Below are 25,895 nucleotides of genomic sequence, written 5' to 3' on the forward strand. Positions count from 1 at the left end.
TGTCTGGGAATAAAGACAAAACCAGAACCGATTCTGCTGTAGTCCAGGGGAGAGAATGGTCCAGGGCGAGGCAGTCAGATGTCCACACTCAGAGTCATCAGTGTCATGCCGATGGCACAGTAGCCACAGGATAATTATTTTATGGAAGGGCAAAGAATCATTTAGCAGTAAGTGCTGGGGCTTCGCTGGGCCATAAGAAAGAAGGCAGTCACGACACAGGGCTGGCAGCATAGCCTGTCAGACTTGTGTATCCTGTGCGGGCATCCTGCAGGTTTAACGTGCTGAAGACCTACCCACAGTTCCTAGAGAGTTTTAGGGTTCCTTCCCTGAGGAAGTTGTGTCCAGTAATCCCTGTTCCCCTTTTAGGCATTTGCTCCATTGGGTAATCTCTAGGGCTGTGTGCACTCTCACTTTATAGCATCGCTAGAATTGCAAACCTGGCTGGCGAAATTTGTTGCCCAGGGCCGCCAACACCTTATTTTACGTTTGAGATACTTGAAATTTGAGGTTTGCTTTACCCAGTGGAATCATCGTCTCTGGATTCCCTGGCCAGTATGCTTTCCCATTTCAGCAAGACACTTCTTGGTAAGATATGTACACTTCATCTTATACAACTCATCATGTGTTGAGAAACAGTCTTGGCAAGGTATTAAAAAACCCATAATTTAGTGACCACTGCAGGGGACTTTTCTTTCCTTGAATCTCAAATAATAATCTTTTTACAGGATAATGAGATATCCTTTGACATCCTTTTCCATGTCCTTTGATAACTTACAGTAAATAGTTGCCCATGGTAATTGTAAGCAGAAGATCTAGTATTCTTACTAGATCTTCTTATTTACTGTATTCTTACTGTGTGCTGGTCACTGTAAGTATTCTAGGTGGGACTTCAGTGATTCCCTGTAGCAGCCTTTTCCAGTGAGGAAACGAAAGTCCAGAAAAGTGTAAGTAACTGGCCCCTGTGTCACTACTGTTGGTAGCAGAGACAGGCCATGACCCCAGGCAGGCATTGTGATTCCAGAACTTACCCTTTTAACCACTTTGCTCTACTGCTGGGCTCTGTGGGAGGGTTAGAATATTTTCCATTTTCTGAAGTGAACACCAAAGGAGTTGACTGAGAAATTCTTCCAAGACGATGGGTTTCACCATATCCCATGTTCTTGTAACTCTTTAAAGTCTCAAGCCTTCTTTCAGAATAAAGTTAAGCTTAATAAGGTGTACTTCTCCATGCCTCTTAACCGTTACAACTGTCCAGAGTGCAGACTATTGGATCTAAGTAAGCCCGTCTCTTCATTGTCCTTCAGAAGTGCCATGTTCAGCTGGTTAGGTTCTTTTCTTGTGATACGGGCTTGCCCATAACCTCAGTTTCCCACGCATAGTCAGCGCTGTCCTTTGCAGAGACATCCCTTGACTACTTTTATTCTTCCCATTACTTTGTGTCACATCTACTCATTTTGACACCCGACCATGTGTTTCATGTGTACGTATTTGTCTTGTATCCCATTTACCATAAAAGTTTTGAGTATGTTTCCTTATGATGTTTAATATACACTTAACAGTGGACGGTGGGGAGGGAGAAAAGACTTTATTGGGCAAAGAATTTTGAAGCAAGGCAAGGAAGTGTGTTGCAACTTTTGAGATGGTTATTTCAGAGAAAAACTTGCAGCTCTCCTGAGACTTTGTAGGAAGGAACACACTGACCAGTCCTTTTGTTTTTTGTTTTCTCTCCCTTCTTGGGGAAGATCAGCTTTACTCTTTTATTCTTCATAGTAAGCATTATGTCTTCACCATCTCCAGTCAGTCCTGGATGATGCAGAATTCTTAAAGTTGTGCCAACTTCTGAATGATCTTATTCCCCAAAGATTGGAACAGCAGAGGTTTAATTGAACATCATTTTAAAATTTCATGTGGTTCCAGTAAAGACCTCATTTTTGTAGGCAAAAGAGTCATTTGCCAGGAACTAAAGTTAGTTCATGTTTAAAAATGAGAAGTTTAAAGTCACCTGAGAATACAAAGATCGATTATATGAGATGATTCACATCAGAGAGCATCTTTGAATAAGTATGAGATTGATGAATATCAGGCAAATATAGTAATTCATTCTTGAGTCCAGAATTAGACATCAACACAAAATTTTTTCTTTGTATGTAGTTCTGAGTCATAAATTTTCCACAGCTTGCACTTAAAAAAATATTTTTTTTAATGTTTACTTTTAAGAATGAAAGAGAGAGAGAGAGAGAGAGTGTGCACGCATGATTGGGGGAGGTGTAGAGAGAGAGGGAGACAGGCTCTGAAGCATGCTCCAGGCTCTGAGCTGTCAGCACAGAGGCCAGTGCGGGGCTTGAACCAGTGAACTAACTGTGAGATCATGACTTGAGCTAAAATTGGACGCTTAACTGACTGAGCCACTCAGGCGCTCCTGCACAGTTTTCACACTTCTGAATCAAGAATGATCCTGTTCCAGAAGATTATCAGAAATAACTTCTGTTGTGTATTGTTTCCTCATTGTATGTTAACGTTTCTTATGGCTGTTGTCTTTTGTTATGTGAAAAACACTTCCTTCCCTCTCTCTTTTTGATATTTCTTCAAAACTTTATTTTATTTATTATTTAAAAAAATTTTTTTTAATGTTTATTTATTTCTGAGACAGAGACAGAGCATGAGTGGGGGAGGGGCAGAGAGAGGGAGACACAGAATCCAAAGCAGGCTCCAGGCTCTGAGCTGTCAGCACAGAGCCCAACACGCGGGGCTCGAACTCACAAACTGTGAGATCATGACCTGAACCAAAGTTGGTTGCTCAACCGACTGAGCCACCCAGGTGCCCCTATATTTCTTTAAAACTTTAAAGCCTTGTCTTACCTCCTGAAAGTTAGCCAGTTTGTGTCTGGTGATTTTACTCCTTCCCACAAATCAGGATTTTAACTCATTTTGTAAATTTTCCCCGTTAAATCTACCCATTTTTTCCATCTCCATCCCCACCACGTTAATGCAAGTTATCATTGTCTGTTTTCTCTTGAACTTTTCCAGTTGCTTCCAGACTGATCTCTTGCTACCCATTCTTTTGGCTCTTATAAATAATGCTGTTGTGAACACTTGGGTACAAGTTTCTGTGTAGCCATATGTTTTTAGGGTGTGTATATACATGCATGCGTGCACTCTCCTACAGTTGAAATTGTTGGGTCATATGTTCACGCCTCACTTTTTGAAAAACTACCAGACTGTTTCCAAAGCCACCGCACCATTTTACATTCCCACCAACAGTGAATGAAGGTTCCCTTGTCTCCGTATCTTTGATGATATTTGTTATTTTCAGGTTTTGTTTTGGTAATAGCCATCTTAATGGGTGTGGGGTGGTGTTTCAGGGTCTTGATTTGCATATCTCTGCTGATTAATGATGTTGAGCATCTTTTCTGTGCTTACTAGTAATTTGTAGATTTTCTTTGGAGAAATATCTGTTAAAATATTTTACCTGTTTTCTAATTGTCTATTTTGTTGTAAGTTTCTTTATATATTATAGAAACTAGCTCCATCAGATATATGATGTGCAGTTTTTTCTCCCCCATTCTGTGAGTTTTCTTCCCACTTTCTTGATAGTATCCTTTGAAGCATAAAAAGTTGATAATTTTGAAAAAGCCCAGTTTACTTATTTTTTCTTTTGTTGTTACTTGGTGTCATACTTAAGACACCATCGTCCAACCCAAGGTCCCAAAGATTTCCCATCTACGTTTTCTAATAAGAGTTTTATAGCTTTAGCTCTTATGTGTAGATCTTTAATCCGTTTTGAGTTAATTTTTGCCACTCTTGCCCACTCCAGTTAATTTTCATTTACTAACGTGACTACTAAAGTGACAAAGTTTTAAGTTCTGAAAATTTAAATCTGTTTTTGTCATTCTCCTTCTTTAAGCCTTCAGTAGCTTCTCATCATACAAAGAATAAAACCCAATGCTTTTAGTCTATAAAATGGGCCTCAGTGTGATCTGTCTGCCCTCTGCTCACCTCACCATCATCATTTTGTGTCCGTCCCTCTCCTCCTATACTGTAGGCTAGCCATGCCAGAGACCTCAGAGGGACCCAAGCAGGCCACGGCTTTTGCTATTTGATGGGACTCTGGGGCCTGTCTCTTCATGTGCTGGCCCTCCTCACCCTCAGATCACCGTTGTAGTGTCACTTCCTCAGGGAGGCCTTGAGCACCCTTACCCCAGTATGTACTTGTCCAGTTCTCTGTTCCTTCACTGCACTTCGGGAGAGGTATTTCACTGCCTTTGGTTATATACTGCTCTGTTTCCTGCTCCTTTCCCTGGAAGGTGAGCTCAGGGTAGGAATTGTTTGCGTACTGTTATTTACATAGCCCCTGATACAATGGACAGTAAATACTTGAATGAATGAATGAATGAATGAGTGAGGTGCCCAATGTATTTAAGGTATGTTTCAGTTGATTATAAAATGAAAGATTATTTTATTTGTGACAGATTAATCTGGTCTTCAGATTTTTTCATAAGGTTTTTTCTACATTTTGGTGTTTATCCACAGTAGGATGTAGGATGGAAAAATAGAAATGAACAGTTTTGCTCATTTTGTTTATAAGTAGGTATAAAACTTTGATGGGAAAAGTGCAGTTTGAAATGATTTGCCAAGGTATTACATATCTCAGGAACAAGATTTTTAAAAAAAACTATGCTCCTAGATCAGGAGTTCAGTATACATTATGGTCATTTATTACACATCTTTTAAACCACATAAGCCCTTTGTTTTCCCGTACCACTATGACAGAATTGTCTTACCCACTTAATAGGTTCGCAGCCATTCTTATAGTGACGTCAGATCTTAGTATTGTCTCCACAGTTGTCTCCACAATTTTCTCTTAGTGTTGTCAACACAATTGATGACACATTTTGGTTGAATTTTTCCCTGAAGTTGGATATCCTTCGTGTGCATTTAGAATTGGGGTGGGGAAAGGGCTATGTATGGCAACCTTTTGTGCTCTTGGACATTATTTTTTGCCTTAATTTTTTTTTAATGTTTATTTTAGAGAGAGAACGTGTGTGTGCACGTGCAGGAGGGGCAGAGAGAGAGGGAGGCAGAGAATCTGAAGTAGGCTCTGCACTGTCAGCACAAAGCCTGATGTGGAGCTCAAACCCACGAGCCTTGAGATTGTGACCTGAGCCGAAGTCAGATGCTCAACTGACTGAGCTACCCAGGCACCTCTATTCCTGACTCTTAAACAGCTGAATCTAGAGGTGTCTGTCTTGAGTTAAGCACTGTCATGAATGTTGGTTTATCACAAGAGTACATTTCATGATAGTTGGGAAAACAAGAGGAGGAATGTCCTTGTTAATTTGTTTAAGGCCTACCTGCATCTTGGTAATTCAGTAAATATATGTCCCTTTTGTGAGACCCTGAGCTTCCAAAACAAATTACTTGCTAGGTAGGTTGATAAGTGAGGTAGAAAAGCCAATTACATATAAATGGTATGCTTGAACCACCTTGTTAGGAAAATTTTAAAGTTGCCACCAGTGAAGATTTTTCTCCCTTAAAGCAGAATTGAAATTTACTTACCCTGTTTATGTGTTTTCTCTGTTTAGTCCATAAGTTCGATTCACTGAGGAAAGATGTTTGTTAGTATTAAATGTAAAAAGCCAGCCAGTTTGAAACAACTGGCTCAAAGGTTTGGTCATTCTTAACCAAGTCGGAACAAAATCTGTGGTTAGAATTGGTATCGTGGAAAAGTATCCTGGAAATAAGGTAATAGGCATTCGGGAGGAAAATGAAGAAATGTCAAAACTTTCTTGTAGATTTGGTTCTTGCTGGCCTTTAGTGACTACCGATTTTCTTCTGTTTGGGTCAGCAAGTTTTAGAACTGTGGATGAATGTTTCAAGTTTTTAGATTTTTGGGCACTATAGGGATAAATAGGATAGTTAAAATATGTTTCTGAGCAAGTTGACCAAATGAATCCGTGATAGATCTTTTTGTCATACTCTCAGATGGATAGGTAATCTGGTAGCTGTGTGTAGAAAATCACCCATACGTGTTACATTATACCCCGAATAGACCTCTCCCACGGTTGAAGGGATTTTGGTTCCAGTTCTTCAGCAATGAAAGAAGTAATATGGACTCGTTGACTTTTAAGGTGAAAGTATTTTCGGTTTCTTAGCTTTATTTTTATGACGCCATGCCCCTTTACATGAATCTTCCCAAGATTTGGAAAGAATGAGTGCTCAAAGAATTAGTTCCTCTTTATTACTATGTTTTCGGGATGTAAAGGCACAGGTAAATCTCTTTATGCCTTTGGAATCTTGCTCTAATGTTGTATGTAATGGTGCTTCAGCTTTTCTTTTCCAGTGGTTTAATGGGCCACAGGAGGGGAAGCTCCAAGACATATGCACATTCTTATGTACTGAGGAGACAGTGGAAGGGCTGTCCGCCTCTTCTGTCACTGCATGGCTCTCTGGCTGGTGGGGTTCCTTTCATTTACCTTGCTTAGCTTCCAAAATTCAACAGGTGTGTGTGTGGGGGGGGGGGGGGTCCTCTGGTCAACTGCTGATTCTTAGGAGACAGAAGTCCTTTCTGGGGCCCAAGTTTCCCTAGTTTGTTCTTTCTCTTACTTTAGGAAATCAAGTTGTGTTTGAAAGTTCTCAGAGAAGCAACTTGGATACAGAAGAGAGTGTATGGGACTTCAAGTTGGAGGATATAGTTTTGACCTGCAATTAGCCACTTAAATGCTGGTTATATGAAATAATAAATTAACGTGTACCTCACAGCGCTATTGGATATAAGAGAAGAAAGGCACGTTGAAAGTACTCAGCTCCAGGTCAACTGATAATTAAAAAGCAGTACGTCCCGTTAATTGGGCTCTCACTGTACTATGCAGTGTGCTGAACACATTACAGGTGTTATCTGATTGGATCCTCCCAATAACCCTGTAGAGTTAGGTAATAGGGACTCTGTTCAACTCATGAGCAAGTTCAGAGAGCCAAGTAATGTGTCCAGTGTCCCACGGCTTCTAAGTGGTGATGTTGGGATTTGAATCCGGTCTGGATAAAAAGCCTGTGCCTATAAAACTGCCTTCTTTACAGTAGGCTTGAGCCATTAAGAGTGGTCATTTCAAGGGTGTCTGGATGGCTCAGTCTTGGTTAAGTGTCTGGACTCTTGATTTCAGCTCAGGTCATGATCTCATGGTTTGTGAGTTCAAGCCCCGCATCAGGCTCTATGCTGACAGTGCAGAGCCTGCTTGGGATTCTCTCTCTCCCTCTCTTTCTGCCCCTCCCCTGCTTGTGCTCTCCCCACCCCCTATCTCTCAAAATAAATAAAATAAAAAATAAAAAAAGTGGTCATTTGGACTGGAAAGACTGATTTTCCCATTTGTTGGTTAGCCAGTTGTGTTTTTTATTTGTAATGTGTCCCTGCGTGTCTTTTGCCCACTTACTGTTGGGATCTTTGCTGACTGTCCTATGAATTGGCACAAACTCCTGTGTTATGTACTTAACCTTCCTCCAGCTATACTTGAGGCAGCAAATAACATTCATCTTCCAGACATATAAAATTTTTATTTGATATGCTTTAGATGTTTTTCATTTTGTTTTTGGGAGAGGGAGGGTATGAGCAGGGGAGGGGCAGAGGTCAGAAGCAGACTGCACTGACAGCAGCGAGCCCAGTGCGAGGCTCAGACCCACCAACTGTGAGATCATGACCTGAACTGAAGTTGGACGCCTGCCTGACTGAGCCATCTAAGAGCCCCTGTACTTGACATGTTTTACTATCACATTTCTACATGGGTCCTTCACATCGTCATTTTTCTTTAGGTTTATTCTGTACAATGTACTTGAAAGCTTTCATTCAGAGACACTCCAATATTCTGGGGGCTGTTTTGTGTTCCACAGTGAGTGTGGTCTATCTAAACCACGTAAGAGAACTTCTGTGCTGTATTATCTACAGGTTGAATAGCCTCAGTTAACTTTTGGATTTCATATCAGGGAGTAGAGCACAAGCCCAACACAAACTTGTTTCTTTTCTCCCCCCTTAAATCCTGCGTACGGTTAAATGTTCCTAATCATTTTGTTGTTTTTACATTAATTTTCCACTTAGTTACTTTGGGATTGAAAATAAAACTGTTGATAACAGTCTTGAACGTGGATTATGAAACTCAGAACGTAATCACTGTTGACGATGGTACTCCTTGAACTAGCCCTGTGGATGCCAACAAGGAAGGAATGGTAGTACTGAAAATACATTCACTGTTTCTCTCCTCACAGCAAAGTTCCTGCGTTCGTGAGGATGATTGCTCCAGAGGGCTCCTTGGTATTTCACGAGAAAGCCTGGAACGCATACCCCTACTGTAGAACAAGTAAGCCTGGTCCATGGCAGCCGTTTTACCCCTCCGCCCCACTGATGAGGGGGAGAGGGACTCCCAGTATCGAGACCTGTGAGAAGGGTGACACCTGAGAAAGCCCTCTGTGGGGTTCTTGGGGAGTCACGGCAGGTGCTGTGGCAGAGGAGAGATTGCGCTGGGTTCCTCTCCTGAGACCTTTGTGAGGGGCATTGATTCATTCCCTGCTGACAGCCACCTGGAGGTCCTTGCTGATGGCACTGGCTCCAGGGGTGAGACCTTAAAGGTCATCCGCACTCAAAAATGTCTTTCGGTGTAGTTTCAATAGTATTGTACTCATCTTGCCACATACTAGGGGAGGAATATGGCAGACTTCTGAAACAGTTTCCTGTTGTTTGCTAAATTAGCCTTAAAGTGATGTATTGCTTTTGTGACCTCATTCCTTTTACCATTGTTTTAAAATTACGTTATTAATTTCATAACCTAAGGTATCCTGTAGTGTCACTCGTGTAGAAACTTTGCAGACATGAACTACTAATTGTTCTGTGTTTTCAGGTAGTTTAATCTGCGTGATATTAAGTAATATGACAGATTGTTTTGACTTTGATTAATATTCTGAAATTTTTCCCCTTTTATTGCCTACCTGCCCATTATGACTCAGTTGTAACGGTGAGTAAAACTATTTTCGTGTCACATACTCTGCATCTTTAAATTTTGCTTTACATAGTTTATTTTCAGTCATTGCTTACTTTTTAAATTAAAAGTGTCCAACGCTGCATGGCTCCTCTGTGCTCTTTCCACCAGCCCACACTCTCCCGCATGTTCCCAGTTAATGGGGTTTTTTTCCAGCCTTGTCTCAAACTCTCCCTGTTGACTTTATTTTGCTTCTGCTACTTCCTTCGAATGCCGTATTTGCTCACCAAACCTCTCAGCTTCTTTAATATTAGCCCCGTATGCTGCATGACAAGTAGAGTTGTTTAAATTATTTAAAAGCATGCAGCATTTGGTTTGCCTGGTGAGTCTATAAAAATAGGTAGCTAGTGATTCTTTGTCACTTGAGGATCAGTCTTAGAGAGTCAAAGCGCAGATGCTTACGCTGGGGAAGGCTCCCGCAGACAAAAGCCCCAAAGAACCGGTGAAAGATCACTGTTATTTTGCTGTTGTGTTTTCTACAGAATGAATATATGAAAGATGATTTCTTCATTAAAATTGAAACATGGCACAAACCAGACTTGGGAACATTAGAAAATGTAAGTTTCAACTCTGGGCTTTCAGTGCAGAAGCCTGGAAATGGGAATACCGTAGTTCATTTTGTCATGGACAGACCATTTGTCACCAGGGTGATCTACCTTAGACCTACCTGGACCTACCAGGGTGCGTTCGATTGCGGTGAGGCAGGCAAGCAGCCAGCAACAGATGGGCTTTCCCTGTCAGCCCCCTTGCTTTGGTGCGAGAGTGGACTGGTGAGGTTGCCGTTTTTTATCTGGGTCAGGGAGAGCAGAGATAAAATTCACAGATCATCCCCAAACCGATTTTAGCCATTAATTTCAGGTTTTTTTCACCTTTTCATCTCTGTGTTTGCCAGAGCTACTCTACAAAGCAAACTTGACTGCTTTAATTTTCACCTCTGCTCCACTTGGCTGGGGCTGGGTTGATGTCAGAGAAATGGCCAAAAGGCGAGAGGGAAGAGCAGCTTTCAATATTTTATAAAAATGTTGACAAGCTTCTGGTTTTTACAAGTTGGTGCACATTGATCCCTAAAATAAATTTCAAGAAAATCATTATTTAGGACTCAATGTAATCATTAACTTTTGATGAGGCTTGTCAAAGAATTTGGGGAGGCGTCTGGTATAGATTGATGCCCTCGGCCCAGTGGCTGTCCAAAGTGTGGCCTCTGGACCAGGAGCAGCATCTGGGAGCTTGTTAGAAGTGCACCTTCTCAGCCTCCATCGCATACCTATTGAACTAAAATCCCCAGTTGGGGGGGTCCAGCATCCTCTGTGTTGTGGTGCACGCTCCAGTTTGAGAACTACTGTCCAGCCTTGTGCTGCGCTGTTACAGGAGAGAAAGTTCATGTTATGGTAGATTCTGCTTTTATGTGATTGGTGCCAATTAATAGAACTTTTGAATTATGACTTGTATTTGATTTGAGTTCTTCTTCCTGAAGATCATTTGACATTTCCTGTTGTTTTTTTCATAGTGATTCTAAAATTTCGAGTCTAAATGAGAAGATTTGGTATGCTGCAGTCAGTGTATGAGTTCATGTACCTTTTCCAGCTCTCAAATGGGCGTATTTGTGGCAGTTTTTAAACCGTTCTTAATTGGTTCATAGAGGGAGTTTCAGAAATAAATGATTAATCAACACAAGGAATGGAGGAATTGATGATCCTACTGAAACTGGAAAGCTTTAGGATAATCAGATTCAGGATAGGTTTTAAACCACACAGTGCAGCTTCTTGCAGTCTAATATGTCACCTTATGTTTGTCTAGGACTCAAGGCTTGCAAGAACATTGTTGTGTATCGTTGGGCTAAACATAGATTCGGTACATTTGGTTATATGGCTCATGTCTAAGGACTACCAGGAAGTAATGGTGATGGGTTTCTGTTAATCGGCAGCATCCTCACACCTCCCCCTTCCCCACACTTATTTTTTAGGGCTACAGGGGGGAAAAGATTTGTAGATCCCTTAAGACTTCAGACAACTAATTTAGTGAGGTAGGAATTTGGGTTTCTTTTATTCTTCATAATGTGCTCCAAAAGGCTCAGATAAAGATTATATACATAACTGTAGTAGTTTTGTCTGGTAAGAATAGTCTACAGTTTGTTGTGTTTCATTTATCTTTGTCATTTTTAGGTACACGGTTTAGATCCGAACACGTGGAAAACTGTTGAAATTGTTCACATAGATATTGCAGATCGAAGTCAAGTTGAACCAGCAGTAAGTACTGCATAGTCCTCCGTGACATTTTAACCTGCTGCCTCTTAAAGCTAAAAATGATCTTCACTCTTTCTTTTACGGCCTGCATTTCTACACTGAAATGAGTCTGGAGGTCAGGTGTCGGTCCGTACAACAAAGAGACCAGCGAGTAGGAGAGAAGGTTGTCTTTTGTGTGGATTTCACCTTTACACAAATGATCCCTTTGAGAAATGCTGGTATACCTGAGATATATAGAGGTTTGTTTTCATTGGGGGGGAAAGGGACTAACATTATTTTACAAAAGAATTCTCCCTTGAACTTCTATAAATAATGCAGGTCCCTTATACTTTTAAAGAGTGGTTAAGAAAGCTTAACAGTTGTACAGCTTCCTAATCTTGATTTTTACTAGATGTAAATATTTGTACTTTAGGCTTTTGACTTAATAAAAACACCCCCCGCCCCCAAAGGTGAAGACCTGCATTCTCCCAAAGTAAGACCCTTGTATTACTCTGCTGCAGCTTGTGAAAATTAACTCAGTTCTTATCTTGGAGTGTGGTGGGTGCTGCTTGGTTTTGCAGGGCACGTTGTGGACTTTTTATACGTTAAGATAACCAGTGTCCCTTTTCCTGCTAGTCCAGAAAGCAGAAGCTTTGAAACAAGAGTGGCAGGCATCCCTTCTTTCTGTCACAGAAAAGCCCAGTGTATTCAGTTAGATTTTTATTTCATGGCCTTTACGTTTCATTTTCAGTGCTTATTGTCTGAACCTGAGCAGTGTTGTAAGTTGAACAGAAATAACCTCAACAAGTGCCTGGGTGGCTCAGTCGGTTAAGTGTCTGACTCTTGGTTTCGGCTCAGGTCGTGATCTCACTGTTGGTGGCATTGAGCCCTGCGGCGGGCTCTGTGCTGACAGCGTGGAGCCTGCTTGGGATTCTCTCCCTCTGCCTCTCCCTCTGCGCTTCCCTGCTCATGCTCTATCAAAATAAATAAGCTTAACAAACAAACAAACAAACAAACCCCAACACTAAATGTCTGGTTTTGCTGTTGCAACTTAAAAGTAACCCTTCTAAAACAGAGGTCTCCCACCTTTTCTCTGCAATCACTGGGGTCGAGACTGCCAGCAGTGACCTGCTAGACTGGATCCTGTTTTGTTAGGATATCCTCCCTTAATAGAAATGTAAGCACTCATGAGGGACCCTTGTCATAGAACTTCTTAAATTTTAGTTGTGCTATGATTTGAAGTTATTTTCAGTTCTAAGGAGAATTCCACCTTTGAAGTTATATAGGATTTTTTTTTTTAAATCCTCAGAAGTGAATGTATTTTCTGTTTTAAAAACAATATTCAAGTGTCTGTTTTGCCTTTTTTTACCTCTGTGTCTTTCGCAGCCACGATTCACTGAGTGTGAAAGAATGGTGGTAGGAGGACAGTGTTTGGGAGTGAGCAGTGCGTGAGTCAGTTAGTGGGCAGGGGCAGGCTGACCTACATGCCTGCACCGACAGATCACCAGATCATGCCGAGCAGCCGTACGGGTGCCCCAGGGAAGGCATTCAGTTGGTGTTGTTGGTGTTTGGAACAGTTGTGCTGGCCAGACAAAATGATCGGATCTTGTGGTTCATGGGTTTGCATTCCAGGTTGTTCTGCAGAATACAAGACACCTTTGGTCTTGCTGGCGTCATAAGAGCGGTTCTTTGTTCTTGTTCTCAGGCTAAAATGGGTGCTCAGTGTTTGCAGGCATGAATGCAAGTGGGAAGAGCAGTGAAGGCTGATTGTGCAAGAACCCTGGAGGCCCTTGGTCTCATGCCTTCGACCCCAGGCTAGCCTTCAGCGAGGAGAGAAAAGGCACTGTTGGCCCCGAGGACACATGACAACAGCACTTGAGATAGCTGCTACGCTAAGGCTGAGCGGGTGCTTCCCTGTGTGGAATGTTGTTTGGGATGGATCCGTAGGGAAAGAGCTGGATTGGGCCCAAATGAGAAGAGTCTGTATCGTGAGTCCATGGAGCTGTGTCTAAAAACATACATTCTGAAACTAGATTGGCTTCAGATTCAAATTTTGAGGTTCTGCCACCTGCTGGCTATTCAGTCTCGGATGGGTTGCTTTCTCTCTCTCTCTCTCTCTCTGCCTAATTATCTCACAGCGTTAAATGTGAGCACTTAGAGCACCACCTAGTTTAATAAATGTTCGCCATTATTGTCTACAGTTGTGCAGGAGTTCTGAGACCTGTGTTCAAACCAAGCATTGTTGGGGAGTAAATAAATATGTATATGTGGTTTTATTACTCAGTGTTCGTAGCTCCTGTTTTCCAAGTTACATTTTAGAGATTAGTGAGATAGAAATTTATTTTAAAGTTGACTGAATTCACAGTACTTTTGAGTTGAAGCACACATAACATTTACCATTTTAACCACTTTAAAGTGGACAGTTCGGTGGCATTTTGTACAAGTATATTCTCACCATCGCCATCACCCAGTTTCAGAACGTCTTCATGACTCCGAAAGGACGCCCTGCACCCATTGACTGTCACTCCCTTCTCTGCCTTCTCCCCAGCCGTTGGCTACCACTAATCTGTTTTCTGTTTTCATGGATTTACCTCTGCTGGATAATTCATAGAAGTGGACTTCATAACAGTACATGACCTTCTGTGTCTGGCTTCTGTTACTTCGGCGTGTTTTCATCCTCGTTGTAGGATGTGCCATCACTTCATTTCTTTTTATGGCTGATAACAGTCCAGTCTGTTTATGTGCTCATCTGTGCATGGACATTGGGTTGTTTCCACCTTGTGGCTCTTGTAACTAGTGCTGCTGTGGACATTGTGTCACAGTAGTTGTTTATGTGTTTTGTCAGTTGTGAATACTAAAAATACAGCTGATACCATGTAGGGACGCTCAGACCTTTTGACGTCCAAAAGGAACCCTGACATACACATTTACCGCTGTGAAAGGGGAGAACGGAACTCTGTGCTGGGAGGTGAGGATACTCTGAGCAGTTGTAAACCCAGGGGTGTGTGAAGCCCTGGTGGGTGGGGGGTGAATTGTGGGGCCGGTGCCCATCCCAGCAAGGAGGTAGGGAAGAGACGTAGTGGGGCAGGGGCTCTGGGTCTGCCCTTTTCTTCCACTCATCTTCTTCTTTCCACACTTCAGGCACAGACATTCACCCTCACACCCTCCCTTCAGCTTCCACCCCATCTATTTGGCCATGAATAGTTAATGTTTGTCTTAGGATTAGCGTCTCATGCAAACATCTGGACCACCTGGCCATCTTTACTTCTTAACCAGATCCACTTTGGTTTTCTGTTTTGATTGGTTCATTTGATTCTGCTCTTTCATGTTCCTTGAAAATTCTGGTCCATGGTGTTGGGAAAAGTACACATTTGCAGTTCTCAAATGACAGCGTTGTCTTAGCAGTCCACAGGTACTGAGTGCCTGCTCTGTGCTGCTGGACTAGCCCTGCAGTAGCTGTCCAGGGTGGTACAGAACCTCCCAGAGGCTTGCAATCTGACTGAGACCAGCCCAGTGCAGTGAAACGGTGAACAAACGGCAGAGCCTTATGCATGGTCCAAAGTGCTGCAGGATTTCGGAGAGAAGAACAGAGTGTGAGGACGAAAATCTGGGAAGACCGAATGGAGGAGGCGTAACATGAGGAAAAGTACGATTTGATGGGTGGAATAGTCTACTCCCACCCTCGTTACATTTTTCTCTCTTACCCTCATTACTCTGACATTGTAAGTTTGTTTTTCTCTTCTCCCTAAGTAGAGATTGCACCATGGAGGGAAGCGTCTTTTTTACTCCTAACTGTTGTCTTCCCAGCTCCTTGAACAGTGCCTGAGCTATGTTAGGTAGTCAGTGAATGAAGGCATTGTAGGCAAGTGGAGGTGCAGGTGCGTTATCCGACACTGAGGGGAAAGTTGGAATAGTTTTTAGAGTCGAAGGGGACCTGAGCTACCTCGGCCTCATTGCTTTCAGACCGTGTTTTGTGTAATCCTAAGAATTTCTTGGAGCTCACCAGTTTCTCCGGCTGTCAGGATGGAGTGACTAGAACATGGGGCTGAGGAGTTCCCTCTGTCCCCCTCTCCCAGCATAGTCCTGCCTGTCTGACATTAGTCTTCACCATAAAATGGACTTTGAACACACAGTTCTGCAGCCACAGAAAGTTTGATTTCGGGGCTAACCACCCTGTTTTACAAGTCAGGAAACTGAAGCCCAGGTAAACGAGTCTTTTCCCAAGATCGTCTAGCCAGTGCCAGCAATGGAAATTCTGACTCTCAATCCAGAGTTCTTTCCACCGATTTTCCAGTCTTCCATTTCAGAGCTAAGGCCCTGCTTTGTCACTCGTCAAGCTGCTGGCTTCGTTTCCCTGCTATTTGTTCTGTCCTGCCTTCCGGTACTCCTTCCTCTCTGTCTGAGGCCTGTGTGTCCTGAGGGTCAGACAGCATTTCTTCCAGGGGATTTCATTCACGTTGGAATCCTCTACCCTTCTGCTCTTACTCGTTTCATTGATGTATCTTGGTCTCCGTGTTCTCAAACTCATCCCCTTTTCAGAGTGAGGACTTCATCAGCATTTGTTGAGTGAACCCGATGAGCTTGAGAATGATGAGGAAACTAACCTTTGTGAGTCAAGACATTTTATAAAATCAGTTTGATGTTAACTTGACACCTGGGTTGGCAAGGAGGGAGAAGAAACAGGCACCCACTTACATTGCCCCTGGGTGTGTAAATCGGCACAACCTGTTTTGCGGAATTACAAATGTACAGCAGAATTCCATTTCTAGGAATTGATCCTACTCAGTATGAAGTGACAAAGGTATAAACATGACTGGAAACAGTCTGACGTCTAAATGTTTCTCCATCAACAGGGACTAAGCACCTTATGGGTCACCTGTATAGTGGAGTTCAGTTTGATCATTAAGAGGGAGTGAGCTCTATTTGTACTGATCAGGAATCCTTCACAAGGTAATGTGGGAGAAAGATAAAAAAGAGTACATATAGGATGCTTCCATTTGTAAGAGCATAAAAGGGAGAAGAATAGATCTGTATGCATGTACTTGCTCATGTATGAGACAGTCGGGAAGAAAGTGAAAGGCGGTAGTGATTCCTTCATGAACGCTGGTGAGGGAGCCAGATGGCTGGGGAACGGGGTGGAAGAGTCGAGGTCTGTCGGACGTGTGTGCAGCGAACTGTTGGGGGACGTCTTCTTCTTGCTTAGCGTATCGGTTTTCTGTTGCTGCACGACGCCTCACAAATTTGGTGGCCAGGGAAGGCAACCTCATCGAAGGAGTGCCAGCCCTGTGCCGCACATACGTAGCCTGCTGGTGAGAAGCGTGTCGTGGGTTCCAGCAGTGCTCGGGGGAGGAGCTTGTACAGGAGTGTGACTCGTTGTGGGAGTCCCCTCGGGACACGTCTGCCATGCCATCGGTCAATTTTTAGTACCTAAACCTCGCTCTTCAAGGATTAAAGTGAACACTAGAATCAAGAGTTTAGTAACTATGACTGGACCAACGATGTGGATTTTTAGTAGGGAGACCTTGAGGGTGTGGTGATCTCTCAGGAGTTCAGGCTGTGGCACCTTAACCCCTGGAGGTTTTGGTCTCGGTCTGACTGAATCCATGATTTTCATCTGGTGGGTAATGAACTCTGGTTTTTCTTGAATGAGCTAGTTTTTCTAAAAACTTCTTGAATGACTGAATTTCTTTCCTGCCTATTAACATGCTTTAAAAGAAATAAAAGCAGTTAATTAGTAATTTTGAGAGGATTAATAGCCAGGTCTCCTCCCCAATCAGGAGTAATGTGAAATAGTTGGGAGTTCAGGAAACCCAAGAATTTGGGGGGTGCCTGGGTGGCTCAGTCGGTTAAGCGTTTCACTGGATTTCTGCTCAGGTCATGATCTCAGTTTGTGGGATTGAGCTCCATGTTAGGCTCTGTGCTGCTGGTGTGGAGCCTGCTGAGGATTCTCTCTCTTCTCTCTGCCCGTCCTCACTCACGCATGCATGCTTCTGCACGCTCTCTCAAAAGTAAATAAAATCAGCTTTAAAAAAAAAAAAAACAAAAAAAAAAAAACGTTGAAAAAAAAGGGCGCCTGGGTGGCGCAGTCGGGACTTCAGCCAGGTCACGATCTCACGGTCCGTGAGTTCGAGCCCCGCGTCAGGCTCTGGGCTGATGGCTCGGAGCCTGGAGCCTGCTTCCGATTCTGTGTCTCCCTCTCTCTCTGCCCCTCCCCCGTTCATGCTCTGTCTCTCTCTGTCCCAAAAATAAATTTAAAAAAAAAAAAAAAAAGTTGAAAAAAAAAAAAAAAAAAAACCCAACCCAAGAATTTGCAAGTGAATCTTGACTGTTAACTCCACCTGGTGGGGGGTTTCTGTCACTGCAGGGGCATTTAACACAAATACAGCCCTGGACAGTTTAATTCAGAGTGACTGTTGATTACTTTAAGGATCAACTCTCTGCTGGGTTGCTGGTGTCAGACAGCTCATATATCACTCTTGTTGTAGACTTTGCTGTTTTTTGGTTGTGCTTATGAACTGTACCTCACTGTACACAGAAAGGATGTGAGAAGACCCACAGAGTAACTAAATATTTGAGTGGATCCTTTGACATATTTACATAATTGAAGGGTGACATTGTCACAATAACTCTAGGAACAAGAATTTGACCCAAGGTCACAGTAATTTGCATATATATACACACACACACACATATATGTTTAAATATATGGTTTATCCACTTTTTTTTTTGTTGATTACTTATGGAAAGTCTGTATAGGACTGTTACTATAGCCACCATTCTCTGTAGTTTCCTAGAAGATACATGATTGCCTAATGAAACAAGCTAAGGATTCTGGGATGTCTGCATAAATGTCTCCTCTCCCCCCTCCCCGTTACCTTTGGCCACTATACAAAACTGGTTTCCTGTTTTGGGGGAAAGAGGCATTGTAGTGAAGTATTAAGGTGTTCCATCCCTTAAGAACGAAGCCGCCTTCTGCTTGGCAAGCCATTCCAGCAGAACACATCCCTGAGCCCCCTCCCCTCCTCCATCCCCACACTGTCCCAGCCCCTCTTCCATTTCAGATCTAACCTTGGCATGACTCCTGAAAACCCTTCCTCTTTTCCACGGTAAATTGGGTACCCTTTGGGGGCCCAGTCTCTGTTGTACTTCATCGTCTCTGTGTTTCCAGGAGATGATGAGGTACGACATCATCTCTTTCTTTCCAGCAAGATGCTCAGTGCATGATACCGAGTGAACTTTTAATAAAGGCTTGGTGAATCAAAAAGAATTTGCAGATTATTTTCCTTTGTGTTGTCTAAAAAAAAGAAGGGGGAGAAGACAGTTTGGAGGAATTGATGTTTTTATCATTCAAATATTAAATGAACAAAATGCTGCGTTCGTTCCTTCTTTACTAATCCTAGGTGATGAAGTAGATGATACGCTCTCGGTTCTAAAAATTCATTTCTGAATGAGCATATACCTTTCTGTCAGATTGAAAAATGTTTTAGTTAGAGCACATTGTAATGAATCAAGGTTTTCTCTAGCATACGGAGGATACCAGAATATATATATGTTTTTTTTAAATTTTTACAGTTGTTGTTGGTACAGAACCACAATAAAAAAAAGTTGAGATTTCTTTAAACGTCCTGATGAAATGCACATGCATATCTTCAACTCATTTCCAAAATATATACAAATGAGTCAGTTGACATCTGCTTCTGCTTTTTTTTTTTTTTTTTTTTTAAGGTATAAATGTGAATCTGGCCCCTTTTAATCATCTCCAGCACTTTGTCTAAGTAGCTTTTCATGATTTGTATACAAAAGTCACTTCCCAGGAGAGGAAGACCCTTTAAAGTGTAAGCCGAAGTGTACACACGATTAACATCAGAGAGACCTTCGTTTTTGGAAGTAATTTGAAAGAAAATGAGCACGGTTTAAAAAACAGAAAGAAATTGGAACCACATTTTTAGGTATTTATGTGTAACCAGAAAGGACTGTATCAGCCTTCCTCTGTAGTATATGCTTCCTCTGTAGTATATGCTGTGACTTTATTGTTATTTCCAAGAATTGATTTAAGTAGAAGTAGTGTTTAAATCAGGATTTTAAGGCTCACAGGTCTAAAAATGACTTAGTTGAACATCTGTTTTTTAAGTGTCTGTAATAAGCGAATACTTGTAGGAAAGCATTGTTTGGAAGACATAGTATAAAAGTACAGATCTATTCCCTGTTAAAATGCAGCTCATATGAAGAGGGAATGAGGTTTTTTTCCCTCCTATTTCAGCATGTTGGAGTATATCCACTTGTGGTGAAAGATTTTTTCCAGGTGAGGCATTTCAAAACCAAGACGTGCCCAGTTTTGTGACTGTAGTGGTGTTTCACCACACCAGGTTGTGTCTGGGTCACAGAAAGGATGTGGAGGGTGTGCTCCGACTGATGGGGTTCTTCTCGGGGACTTCCCTAGAGAGCTTGAAGGAGCCCCTTTGAATGTGAGTGACCCAGTAGGCTTGTGCTCCTAAACTAAAGCTCAGATTTCATGCCTCTTCTTTCTTTTGTTCTTTCTGACCTTCCTTTTAACCTCTTGTTACTCATTACCCTCAGTCCCTTCATCCCGACCTGCCTGTGAGTGTAATTGCCCTGTCGGATTTACCCCAACTCTCCGCCTTTTCTCCCAGTCCCTGTCATTTGCAAATGCCCCCCTGGGGGGCGGTGGGGAGGGCGTGACTTGCAGCTGCTCTGCAGCCCTGATGCCTGCCCGACCGAGCTGGACATCCTGAGCTCTGGGCCTTGGGTCCCCACACACTGCTCAAGTCTGGACTGCCCTCTGGGCCACCTCTTGGCAGTAGAACCCTTCTCCCCAGCAGCTTTTCCAGCCTAGCACCTGGAGTAACACGTGGCTCCACTCCCTTGTCACAGTGGGGTCCTCCACACTCCAGGGGACCCTGACACTCCCAGGTGAGGGCGTGGGCTGCCAGTCCAGCTCACCCTTCCTGGAAGTTCCTGGAATCCAGCCCATTCGGCCTCACCCCCCTTGTTTGTTTTCCTTTGGAGAAGACCCCCCCCCCCCCCACCGTGGCGAGGGGGGCAGGTCTGTACTTGTGGGAGTCCCAGTTGTGGGCTGGATCTGCTCACAGGTCCAGTTCTCTGACCATTGGAAGCGAAGAGGTTCTTTTCAGGGCTTCTGAGGCCTTCTGGGGAGCCTTGTAACTAACTCCCAAGCCTGCCTCTCAGTGCCTTAGCTAGGACTCCAGCCAAAACGCTTAAGTCCCTTTCCTTTCAAGCTTGGTCTGTCCAGGGACAGCTTGTTAGAAATGCAGATTTTTAGCTTCCTCCCCAGTCAGTGTCCAGGTAGCACTCTGGGCTCCACGTAGCTCTCCAGGAGATTTCTGTACATGCTCACACTTGGGACATGCTCAAGTATACACGATACAGGGTGAAGATTGCACAGTGGGCACTCTTTGAGGGTCATGGTCCAAAACATTCACCCCAGCCTTTATTTTCACTGTTAAGGAGTTTGAGCCCAGAAGGAAGTGCTGTAACTTCCCTGAGCCACATAAGTACTGGAAAGAGGAATCAGGACTTAAAAGTGGGGATGCTGACTTATTTTTGTCTTTCTAGAGCATCTTCTCACCATATGATTTTCCTTCCTTTGCAATATGTTAAGAGCATGCTTAATTTATTTAAAACAAACAATCAACCACCTGTTCTTTCCATCTCCCCTGGTTCCCCAAAATAGCAGTTTCATTAGTGGCCTTGGTCACCTCCTCCCGCAACTGCTAGATGCTGGGATATTTGGAAATTTGCATCTGTGCAAGAGAACAGAAAAGGATTGGAGCCCCTAAGATGTCTTTTGGTGTGGGCGCTTACAGAGAGCACCATACGTTTTCTCTTATGTGCACTTAGCTAACATCTTTTGGAACTCACTGTTTGCTTTGTGTTGGTATGGTAAATATTTTTCCAGATAAAGAGAAATTGTATCTGTCTGAAGGGAGTGCAAGATTCTTAATGTGCAAACACATTAAAGTGTTCCTAAGTGACTTGGAGTTGGTTGCTTGTGTAGTGAGTGTGGTGGCGCTAAGTGCCCCTGTGCCAAAGGACGCCCCCCTCCCCCCTCCCCACCCCCACCCACACAACTGATACAGACCAGTGCTGGGCTCCAGGCTGTAGCCAAAGTCCGAGTTCGAAGGCTGACTAGAGCCTAGAGGTTTGGGGTTTTGTACTTTACTAAAAGAAGAGTTCTGGCCCATTTTAGTTGTACACCAAAAGATGATAATGGAATTGTTGGGCTCTTCTAAACTGCTCCCTTAAGCCGTTTGTGGAAATTCCATGGTAAGCCCTTTAAGGATTGTGATGTTCAAAGAAACAAGTTTGGGCTTTTTGCTTGTTCTCTCTGGCGTTGGCCATTTGTTCTTTGTTTATGATCCATTTGTTTGGTATGTTTTGGTAGGCATTTTAGTTGAGAGTAGAAATGTGCTAAGCAGTACCTGATTTTCTGAATCCCGTTTGCCTTTGAAAAATGAATATTTAAGACTTGCTTTTCCATGCATTTAGCTCGTTTTACTTTGAATGCACCGTTCCCTTGAGTGTGTGACATTCTGACACTTCTAAGTTTATTTTTTTAGAGAGCGGAGGGGGGAGGCCAGAGAGCAGGACAGATAGAATCCCGAGCAGGCTCCATGCTGCCAGCGCAGAGCCCAGTGTGGGGCTCAGTGCCACAAACCGTGAGACCATGACCTGAGCCAAAATCAAGAGTCAGATGCTTAACCAACTGAGCCACCCAGGCACCCTGAACAATGACCCTTTTTAATTGTTTTAAACCACGAGTGTATGTTGTGTTTAGTTACTGCCCTTTTTTTGTTTTTGTTTTTTCTTTTTTAAAGATACTTTTTCCTGAATGTCAGCCTTGGAAAGCTGATGAAACTTGGTTTGTTTATTTAGGCATGTAAGTTTTGGTCACACCTTAAGCAATGCTTGTTTCTCGTGCTCTAGGAAGGATTTGGGCCTATCTTTTTCTTTGATCAGGCATTCTGTGAGACAGTGACCAGATGTTACACATTTGAGTGCATAGTCTTGGCAACATATGCTTTACTGTACTGCCTTTAGAAAAAAACTTCATTAATTTTAAGGAAATGCAAGAATCATAAATTATGCTTTCTATGTAATCTTTAAAAGATGAAAGTTTTTTTTAAAAACAGGAAATCTGGCTAGAAAAAGTTAAATATTAGCTCCAACTTTGTGAAATTGTTCATATTTGTCAGCTTTGAGCCACACAAATGACATTTTTGGGGTCAACCTAATAGACCTTCCAAATTAATCTTTGATGGATAATAACCCATAGCAGTCAGCACCGACCATTACTTCACTTCACCGTCTCTCCCGGCTTTTCAAAAAGGTCTGCATTCTAGATGTTGCTTTTGTTCCAGCTGTAGCTGCTTGCTTCCTAAGAAGGGCTTTCTGCTTGTCGGAGCTGTGCAGGGGCTACCTAATTCTTCAGTCCTGAAAAGAGCTTTTGTTTATTAGAAGTTTGTGACTGAGAGCCAGCGAGTCCAAGGAGAGCCTGTGGTTGCCAAATGCGGCTTCAGTTCTCTTTGGTGTGAGCAGACACTCGATCTAGTAGAGTACCTCTTCCTTTTGCTGTTAAAATGAACGTAGACTAAGCGTTAGAAACTTCTCTCTGGTGTATGTGCGAGAGCTCCAAGAGCTCCTTATTAAAGCGTGTGCAGAGTAAGGAGGGGAGACGTGTGACCCAGCTCCTAACTGTAATCGTAGCCCCCTTGAACTCGGGGGAAAGAAAAAACCAAAACAACTCAAGTATAGCTTTTAAGGTAGCGGTGATTTTGCATTTGCTTAAGAAATTTCCCCTTGTCAAATAAATGCTCGTCTTGTCCCAACTTTTCTATGCTGGGAAGCAAGCCACTGTCGAAATCCTTTTTGTAGTAAGTTATAGAGGTTTACCCCCCATCCTTAAAGGAGATACAAATAAACATAGGCATGGTTTTTATTAAAAAGAAATGTAAAAACGTTCCCCACTTTATTCTGCTCCCTTACATGGTCAACTTTTGGAACTCTTAGAAGATTTACATCCAGCCGGGGATTTGGAGAATGTCCTAGTGTATTTGAAGGCATAGTTGCATGGCAGTGCCCCCTTGTGGGAAAATAACATATTGCTTCGTTCATAGCTTGGTTAAATCTTAGCAAGGACTTTTAAATTTCCCTTAAAAATCTGCATGTACAAGTCTATTTTGCACAAAATGCTTTTTCACTAAAACCTGTTAACTTAATGTTTACTTCTGATCTCTTCCATATTTTAAAAATAAAAAAGTAGGGGGGCGGTGGAGGTGGTGAGGTGTGAGGTCGAGTTGCTCCAGTTTCTGGATTGGGGGGAAAACGCCATTTTGAGCAGCTGAAAGAAATTCGCATAAATGGCTTCAAATCGAGTTTTTTTTTAAGTGTATTCCTTATAAAAGCCTCCCACCCCCCTTTTTTTTTATTAAAAGCAGTGCAACTCTTTTTTTTTTTTTTTTAATTTTTTTAATGTTTATTTTTGAGAGAGAGGGAGAGAGCGAGAGCACGTGCACACATGAGCTGTGGAGGGGCAAAGAGCGAGGGAAACAGAATCTGAAGCAGACTCCAGACTCTGGGCTGTTAGCACAGAGCCTGACTTGTGCCTGGCTTGGGGCTCAAACTCATGAGCCCTGAGATCATGACCTGAACCAAAGTCAGATGCTCAACCGACTGAGGCACCCAGGCACCCCAGCAGTGTAACTCTTTCTTAGGGAGAGGGGGAGCAAAGATCCCTTCATTACTTGAGTACTCTCAGATGATAAAGCGTAAATCACATCACATGTTTGCATTCAAAAGTGTGGTGGTTGGCCAGGTTGTTGTCAGAGCTGCCTTGAGTCTTGGCCCGTCTGCTCTGCAAGGGCAAGGGATTTCACTTCTCCACCCCCAGAAATGGTGGGATCACCTGTGTTCCAGCATTGTGACGGTTAGCTGGGAGAATGCATGTGCCTGGCATATAACAAGTTCTCCAAACATAGTAGCAAGAATAGTGCTGGTTATTGGATTTTGCTCTTGCTGTAAAAAAAAAGAAAATGTTTCCCTGCAATTATTTCCTACTTAATGTTTGTGAAATTAGGGCTAATGGGTTAACTGGGGTCCTGGGGCTTAGGAGCAGCTGTGTCTGAGGTCAGCTCATAAACCAACATGGACGTTTTGCTGGAAAGGGCTCACCTGAATATTCATTAGGGCTTTCCCCTGGTTTTAGTTTAAGGAATTTGATATGATAGGTTTTATGATCTGTTGTCATTTAAGAAATAAATACATTTTGTGTTAAGTAAGACTTTTCCTGAACATATTACATACATTTCAGGCATTTGTAATTTAATCTTTAAAAATGTAATGTTCAACATTCGTATCAAGAGTATTAAGAGTTATTCATTTTAAAATGCTCTAATAAGTATTTAACTGTAAATAGGTGGTAGTAACAAATATTTTGTATATTTGTGCATGAAACATAGGGTTACCCAAACCAGTAGCCCACTTATCTGAGGGCAGGGCTCAGGAGTAGCCCACCAGCCCTGGGCTATCCAGGAACCCCTTTTCCCGCCCGCCAAGGGCTTACTCCTCCCCCCCCGCCCCCCATCTTTCCGAGTCTCATCTAGAACACAACTATCTGGTTCCCCTGCAGGTGTGCAGGAGGAGATGGAGTCTGTCACTTTAGGGTTGTTTTTTTTTGTTTTTTTACTTTTATTTTATTTTTATTTATTTTTTTTAGTAGCATGGGGCTCAAATTTAACGGCCGCTAGATCAAGAGTCGCTTGCTCTAACAACTGAGCCAGCCAGGTGTCCCTGTCACATCAGGCTTTTGGTTGCAACTTCTTTTCAGGGCTGAAATTGATTTCTTTCTGTTTCTCTATTAATTTGTAGCCTTCCAAAGGCTTTGGGGGGTCTGCCTTCGTAAGCGTGACAGTGTTGGCGGTCTCTGAAAGAATGGAAGAGGCACCCAGCCCACTGTGCCCCTAGCCTGGCTGTGCCCTAGCCTGACTATTCTAAGCTATGGCCACCTTTTAGCATAGAGCTCTGTTGACAGCCTCTGCCCCCTTCCCATGCTCAGCCCCACCGCTACTCCCACCCCAGATCTCTATGCAGGGTCTCCAGGAGATTAAAAAGATCACAAAAAAAGTGTTCTCTTCAGCCCTGTAGGTTTGACTGCATTTCTCTGTTCTGAGTGCAGTTGTTTAAAAATTAGCCTTTTAGGATTCATTGGTGGGAAGCCGGTAAGGATTAATGAGAAGGCTGAATTAGAGAATATTTTTTAATGCAGTTTTGTTCCTCAGAGGTACATTCAGTAACAGAAACTAGGCCAACAAGTTATTGACAATTAGTGGTCCTTTGGGAATCTGCTTTAATGAATAGATAAGAATGATTTGTAATTAGCATAATAATTATATGCAAATGAATGCTTCTGAATTGCTCTAAAACACTTCTGAACTGTTTAAACAGCCCTCCTGAGATCTTGTTACTCTATTAATTTGTGTAGCAAATCTTTTTTTCATAGATCACGCAAAGATAAACTTCAGTCCAGCCCCTGTCCGAATTATTATAAATTCCAAGGTGGTAGGACCTGAATTAATGAGATTTACTTATACTATATTAATGGTGCTCTGTGGGAACCTGA

General features: G+C 42.7%; 1 protein-coding gene across 2 annotated transcripts in view; it reads left to right on the forward strand.

The window, feature by feature from the left end:
- PITPNB (phosphatidylinositol transfer protein beta) overlaps nt 1-25,895 on the forward strand; it is a 63,207-nt gene that overhangs the window by 10,750 nt on the left and 26,562 nt on the right. For both annotated transcript variants that reach the window (XM_078435588.2, XM_078435587.2), the window contains exons 4-7: nt 8,251-8,342; nt 8,986-8,993; nt 9,500-9,574; nt 11,180-11,263. In XM_078435588.2, coding sequence (XP_078291714.1) covers nt 8,251-8,342; nt 8,986-8,993; nt 9,500-9,574; nt 11,180-11,263 — 259 coding nt within the window. The remainder of the gene's footprint in view (nt 1-8,250; nt 8,343-8,985; nt 8,994-9,499; nt 9,575-11,179; nt 11,264-25,895) is intronic.

Source organism: Panthera onca, chromosome D3 (assembly GCF_046562875.1).
Source record: "Panthera onca isolate mPanOnc1 chromosome D3, mPanOnc1 haplotype 2, whole genome shotgun sequence".
NCBI lineage: Eukaryota > Metazoa > Chordata > Mammalia > Carnivora > Felidae > Panthera > Panthera onca.